The 7591-nt window shown below is 37.2% G+C and overlaps 1 protein-coding gene across 1 annotated transcript; it reads left to right on the top strand.

Annotated features, from left to right (window-relative positions):
* The first annotated feature begins 6095 nt into the window (after positions 1–6095).
* On the top strand, positions 6096–7292 carry LOC115973539 (protein ASPARTIC PROTEASE IN GUARD CELL 2-like). The gene has a single exon (XM_031093806.1). It carries the CDS (start codon positions 6096–6098, stop codon positions 7290–7292), a length of 1197 nt encoding a protein of 398 aa, XP_030949666.1.
* Positions 7293–7591: the final 299 nt, after the last annotated feature.

The following is a 7591-nucleotide window of genomic DNA, read 5'->3' as shown; positions in this document are numbered from 1 at the left end:
GGTAAGGTCTGATCATGATCGCCCAGGAGGGATCCGAGGAGGAATGTCACCTCGATTGAGCAAAGTCGACGTCAGAAGATGTGGTCTACAGCTAAGAACAACATTTCAGACCACTCCAAGGATGGAGATAAGTATCAGGAAGGGACAGGACAGAGGAAAGCTATAAAATATCTAAGGAAAAGTTGCTACCACCGCATTAAATGCTCTGCAATTAACTCTCTGGCCGCATTAATGATGAATTGATACCTAAATAGTAGTTTTCAGTCTTACAGCAACTACTCAAAGACTTCAGGAATGTGCTGATGGGATAAGGATCAATACCAACAATTTGATCTGCACGTGGAGGGTGGAGATGAAAGGGGAAGATAGTATAAAATGGAGGAGGTACCCTGAGAGAAGGGGAGCAAAGAACAAAGAAAGAAACACAGTAGCAATCAAAATTGTATTTGTAACCAATTTCAAGTAATACATACAAGAACTGATCTCCTCGGACTGGGCCGATGACGAATTTTCTTAGATAAATCCAATCTACCTTTACTTTATTGTCTTCTAAATTCATTATTATTGTTACCCAACTCACTATAACCTAGTTTTTCAATCCACTCTCTACAAATTCATTGTATTGGGCTCATTAAGCCTAGATCCACTTACTTTTTGGGCTTAGGACTCAAACTACGTCCTTACATTATCTATATAATAATATTTAAAATTCGAAGTGTAGCAATTATGAAGGTTAAGCCACAAAATTCAAAGTGTAGAAATTATTTTTAATTGTTTAATTTAATGATTTGTGGTATTTTTTTTTTTTAATGCTTCTCAAAAAAAAGGTATAGACTAATGAAAGGACATTACAACCTAGTTTGGTCACGGGACCAATCAGGGGCGAAGCTATAGCATGGCCTGGGGGGGACATAGCCCCCCCAAAAAAAAAAAAAATTTAATATTATGTATAAGTATTAAAACTTTAAATATTTAGCTACAAAAATAGAAGTTGGCCCCTACAAATGTTTGAGTTAGTCCAATAATGTTCTTAAAAACCAATAGAATTTGTCAATTGGTCTAGTAGTTATAGAGACAAAGTAGTTTTTGTTTTCTCTAATTCGTTTTTTGTACATGTTTAATATCAAACTAGACAACTTTTGTATACTCATTGGAGTTTAAAAAATGATAAGTTCCCCTAAAAAATTATCTTGCGAATATATATATATATATATTTGAAAGTTGTTAATTTTATATACAATATATTTATAAATTATGACATACTCTATATCAAAATATTAATGTTTATATTTGTGTATGTACATTTACACATGTGTATGATGGTTTATCTTGACTCGAAACTAATATATTAATACCAAAATGTGGCCCCCAAACAAAAAATCCTAGCTCGCCCCTAAGACCAATGGCTTACCCTCACAAGTTGCAACAAAAAATTTCAACCTTTTGCACGGTAGGGTGGACTTTAATTCTATTTACATCATTACCATTTAGTGCAAGAGTTTTGAGAGTTGACACAACCAATGCACTTCAAATTTGTTTTCTGTGGAGTGGGGACTCAACTTTTCAACTAAAACACATCCACCTCTTCAACCCATCAGTGATCAGACACCATTTTAACTTACTGCAAATGGAAAAAGTAAGAGAAAAGGCTTTCATACTACAATTGGAAAAAGGAAAAAGTAAAGGAAAAAGGAAAAGAAAAAAGAAAAAGAAAAAGAAAAAGTAAGAGAAGAGAAGAGAAAGAGAGAGGAAGGTCTCGGAAGAAGCTTCTTCCGTCTTCATCTTCATCTTCACCAAGCTTCTTCCGTCTTCGTCTTCACCACACCCACAGCCACACTTCTCTCTCTCTCTGAAGAAGAAGCTTCTTCTATCTCATAAAATACACACTCTCTCTCTCTCTCTCTCTCTCTCTCTGATTTTCTAGGCCATCACTGAAGGTCTCGGAGGGAGCTCCCAATAACACAGTAAGCTCCACTCTCTCCCACACATATATATATTCTTAGTAAATTGCAGTTCTAATTTTCAATAAGAATATATTCTTATGTTAAATTGTTAAGGTCAATGTTGATGGGGCTATTTTTTCTTCTCAAAAAGTTGCTAGGGTAGGGGTTATTATCCAAGATCATGAAGATAAGTTCATTGTTAGTTTATGTAAAAAAATTCAGGCACCGTTGGGAGCCATTGAAGTTAAGGCTAAAGCATTTGAATTGGGTTTGCTGTTTGCAAAGAAAGTTGGTATTTAGGACTTTGTTTTGGAGGGTGACTCTTTTATATTGTTCAATCTTTGTGTGAGAATGTTCCGGCTCCATCTTCAGTGGCACCTGTGGTGTATGGAATATTAGCCACAAGTCTTGAGTTTCGCAATGTTCATTTCTCTCATGTTCATTGGCAAGGCAATAGGCCTGCTCATCTTTTAGCCAAATATGTTTTAGGTATTTATGACTATTTAGCTTGGATTGAAGAGAATCTTTTGTTTTTTTGAACAAGTTTTTCTCCATGATGTATCTTGTGCTTTGATTTAATGAAAGTTCTAGTCTGTTTATCAAAAAAAATATATACAAGCCCTGCACATAGTGTGGGTTAATGGTTATATGCTAGTATGTAATAGGTTGGACGTTTTATGCATTGTCTATCTTCTTTTCTTGTCTTTCTATCTAATTAATTAATTAAATTGTGTCAATGATGGTCAAAGTCTGTCAGAAAGTACAAAAACAGCAGCCTGTATAGGAAAATCGAATTTTTTTGTGCTGAACCATATATAGTTGCAAGCAATTGGAATCTCAATATTTGTGATTTGTAATTTGTTTTATTTATTCAATATTTAAATTCAGCTCTTCTACTAGTATAATTTTTGCCATAAGAGGATATACGTAAGAGATAGACATAATATATATGTTTAATTTATTTCGTCATTACTCTAGGTGTCATTATTTGGACAAGAAATTTTTACTCTTTCAATATGTACAAGTGCAAATTCTATTTTATTTGGTATTTTGATGATATAATATTAATTGCTTTAACACCAAACTAAAATGGCAGTATAGAAAAAGGGAACCCTATTTAGTGGGACACAACTTTTTATTATATTTTAAAATTGAATCTTAGTATCTCACAATGTCTCGAATCTTTGTGCATGCATTAAAAACAAAATAAAAAAATTTGCAAAAGATGGCATATGCATTCTCAGATAAATTATTAGAATTAGATATTATATAAGAGAAATGTATGAGCCTAAGCCCTATATATGTGTGTGTGGAGGACCAAATCTGTAATACTTTCTCTAGACAGGTACCACGACTAAGTTGTAGGTGAAATTGAGGGTGTAGAGCAACGGGAAACCCTAGAAAGGGTTAAAATGATGGATTGATGGATGGATCAGTTCCTAAGACTATTAAGACCTATTTATCAAGCCCCACGAGGTGGTTCTTTGATTATTGGAGATGTGTGCATGGGCTAGAATAGGTTTTGTGTTTCCATCTGTCCCAAAAAACCTTGTTTCTCCTCTATTTCTCTCCCCAAAAATGTTTCATCCTCCCCCCTTTGAATTTCCCCTCTTTTATACTCTTGAGTTAGTGGTTGGTAATAATGGGAATCTTCTACCTTTGCATTGTTCCTACCATTTTTTAGAATCTAGGTGGCCATCTGGGTCTGGTCTACTGCTCCAACATATCTAATTTGTAATTAGAAGGTGGGCCCTCCTAATACCACCATTGTAGTAATTTCCTTGTAACTTGTGCCATGCATTGAAACTTGTGCTTTGATGGCGGACTCATCCAATGTGTCATATCTCTTTGTTGTGTCTGATGGTGGGATCGTGGTTTAATCCTTGGCACATTGGATCGTGTTTTGTCATTGTTGTCAATCCTTAATGATGTTAGTTGTTAGGAATTAATTGCATCGGATTCGACCTTTCAGTTTTCGCTCACCTCTTAACACTTGTCCAAGATCGACAATTATGATTGAAATTCTTTTGGTTCCTAAGGAATGCAAATTTTAAAGGGTGGAGGAGGCGGCGAATATTCCCGCTCATTCTATCTTCATAAATGCTTTTTGGAGGCTCTAAGCCCCATTTTCCTCCATTTCTTTCCCTTATATAAATAGTTGCCTCCCGAAACTATTCGTTCACTCTCACTGTAAGTATCTTCTTCCCATTATTTGCTTCCTTACTTTCTAGTTTAGTTATGGGTGGGTTTGCCCATCTGCTCAATAATCCTAAAAGTCTTAGTGCCTTTAGGACTAAATATGGGGATCCTAACGATGTAGGGATAGAATACCATCACGAGAGTGACATATCGCTTAGGAGGAGACCAAAAACCGTGTTCATCCCGTTAATAGCAATTTTAAAGGGAGAGGTTAGGTTACCTTTGAGTCTCCCCTCAGATTTTTATCATTGAACCTGACCATTTCCTCCGTCGACCTTCGTCTCTTTTCTTGCCAAGCTCTAATGTCCTAATCTTATTGAGGGGTATTAGTTAAGATCTCTCAGCACCCATTACCATGGTTGCCACTCATTAGCACAATATGAATGACCTCAATGATTCCCAGGAAAGGTGGCACAAGCCTTTCTTGACTACCCAAATTGGATTTCGAGGGTCCAACCCCTTCAGTCATCATGAATTACTTCAAGAGCCCCGCTTTGGCCAACTACTCTAAGTGATCTCAGAAAATTTGGCATTGCTCGATGATATGGCTCTTCTCTTTATGGTAAGTGCAATAAAGATTCTAATTTCTTCTTGAAGGGTCACCGCTCATCTTACTAGGCCAACGAAGGAAAGCCTCGTGCTTTATCGTCTCCAAGATTTTATGCACCGGCTCCTTGAAAGCTAAGTTCACAACCTCCCCCCAAGGATTGGGATTCTAAAATCTGGGATCTTTTCTCTGCCTTGGAGGAAAATTTTCTGTCCTAGTCTCCCTTTTGTAAAGCACAGCAACACAACCCTTCCCCTTTACTTGGAGTTGGTTGTCATTAAGCCTCTTATATTCTTCTATTCGTTCCATGAGCTGTTGCATGTCTTCAGGGGTGCATGAGGGGGGGTTGTGTTAGTGAATTCCTCAAATAGGAATTTACGGGGAGCCATAACTTAAATGTGCTCACTACTACTTCGTCGTTTCTTCTGCCTATATTGTTATACAACTCCCAAAATCGATCATAGTAAGCACAAAGGGTTTCCCCCTTGCACATTGAATCGATAAGAGAGAATCGATGGGCTGTGGAACTCAGTTGTAGGTCACGAATTTGGCCCCAAAAGCCTATGAGAGCTCCTCAAAACTATGGATAGAACCATTCTCCAATCTATCAAACCATCTCATAGCTGTCGACCTTAGGCTTAAAGGAAAGATCTTGCACATTAACTATTCGTTTCTAGAATACAAAGCCATACTCTGATTGAAATAACTTACATGCTCTACAAAATTGGTCCTACCATAGTAGATCATGAACGTAGGCCTGACAAAGTGGCGCGAGACCCTTGTCCTCCCTATCTTCTCGAAAAAAGGAGAATGTGAAATCTGCCATAGAGCTCGACTCATTGCATCCAAGGACATCGGCCCAAAATTGGTCTGGACCAAATATCATCCACCTACAACATATATACACGCGACTTTATACAACCTTTTTACAATTATCATGCATATGAAATATTTATAAGATTTATTTGTCTAGTATAAAATGCTAAAGTTGAAGCAAATATAGTGACCCCATGACTTTTATCCCTCCTAAAAAATAAATCTGAAGTTCATTTTAAATCCTATAAAAAATAGACCAAAATCTTGATGTTGATTCACTCAATTTTTTCTAGCTCGGTTCATTTATCATTGTTCTCTCTCCCTCTCTCTCTCTCTCTCTTGTATTTTACATTTACGCATAGGAAATTTAGGGTCTATTTGGGAACAGCTTATTTAGCTGAAACTGAAATATTTTTTGTTAAAAGTACTGTAAGTTAACTAAAATAGTACAATGAGACCCATAAATAGTACCAAAAATAAGTTGAATAGTAGTAAGAATAAACTAAATAGTAAAATAAGTTGACTTAAAACTCTAATCCTAAACGCAACCTTAGTATCCACTAATTGAGGGTTTCTAATACAGGTACACTATGGCATTCATTGTGATCATTTTAATTCTAGCTGGGATCACCACATCTGCTTCCACCACCACCGCAACCAACTCCACCAAGCTAGAGCTGCTACATAGAGAAAGAAATGGCAACTATAGCCATTGGTTTCAACAAAGAATGAAACGTGATGCCAAAAGGGTTGCGTACCTTATGAATCACATGGAGCAAGTTGATTTTGTGGGAGAAGTTGTTTCTGGTGTGAATGAAGGAGTTGGTGAGTACATCATTCCGATAGAGATAGGTTCCCCACCAATAGCCCAACATGTAATCATGGACACTGGGAGTGACCTAATCTGGGTACAATGCCAAAAGTGCCAGCAATGCCATAGCCAATTTGACCCTATTTTTGATCCGGCACGATCTTCTAGTTACACAGAAATACCATGTGAATCTTCAGCTTGCGATAGACTCAATGGAAAGCAGGATTGTGATCGTGAGGGTAGTTGCACATACCGGGCATCATATGCTGATGTGTCTGAGTCCAAGGGAACCCTTGTGTTTGAAACTATAGTGTTTGGGGACGTTAGAATCCTAAACATGGCTATAGGGTGTGGTTATATGAACAAGGGCACATTTGGTCATCAGGCTGGGATTATGGGATTGGGAGCTGGACCCTTATCTCTTGTGTATGAGATTCCAGTTGGTGGATTTTTTAGCTACTGTTTGCCCAGCAGAGATAGCCAGGTGTCTGGATCGCTTGTAATAGGAAAAGAAGCTATCTCAACAGGTTCTGTATGGGTTCCTTTGCTTTCCAGCATAAAGAACCCAAGTTTGTACTATGTTCGGATGATAGGGCTTGGAGTTGGAGGCATTCGGCTGCCTATTTCCGAAGATATTTTTCATCTAACAGAATCAGGTGATGGAGGAGTGATCATAGACTCGGGGACCACCGTGAGTAGATTTCCAAAAGTAGCTTATGAAGCATTCCGTGATGCTTTTATTGCACAAACCATGGACATCCCTCGAGCACCCGGAGTGGATTTGTTTGATACTTGTTTTAACCTACCCAACACAATAGATATGCCATTAGTGTCTTTCCATTTCTGGAGTGATATTGGTGAGGTATCATTGGTGATTCCACCAAGAAACTTTCTTGTTGTTGTAGACAATATGAGAACAGCTTGTTTTGCTTTCGCTCCATCACCTGCCTCATTTTCCATCATTGGGAATATCTAGCAAGAGCAGATCAAGATTTCATATAATACAGTTGGTGGAACTTTGGGATTTGGTCCTAACCTTTGCATGTAAGGGACAGGGTTTTTTTTTTTTTTTCATTTTTTTTTTTCAAAGAATCAAGTGAAAGACAATATGTGATCTATGTTGTTATTAAGGCATTATGTGAACTATGTTGTTATTAAGGCATTTATAAATATATTTATGTTGGCTTTGCTTTCATTTCAAGTGCTTCCCATTATTTGAGTTTCATTACTGATATTACAAAATTGTGCAATGTAATAGTTATAACTGATGGGTCA

This window comes from Quercus lobata, unplaced genomic scaffold (assembly GCF_001633185.2).
Source record: "Quercus lobata isolate SW786 unplaced genomic scaffold, ValleyOak3.0 Primary Assembly Scq3eQI_300, whole genome shotgun sequence".
NCBI classification, from domain to species: Eukaryota; Viridiplantae; Streptophyta; class Magnoliopsida; order Fagales; family Fagaceae; genus Quercus; species Quercus lobata.
The sequence above is the reverse complement of the archived record's forward strand: the minus strand, read 5'-3'. Positions and strand labels throughout refer to the sequence as shown.

Coding starts and splice junctions, on each gene's coding strand:
- LOC115973539 (XM_031093806.1), top strand. CDS start 6,096: ATGGCATTCATTGTGATCATTTTAATTCTAGCTGGGATCACCACATCT.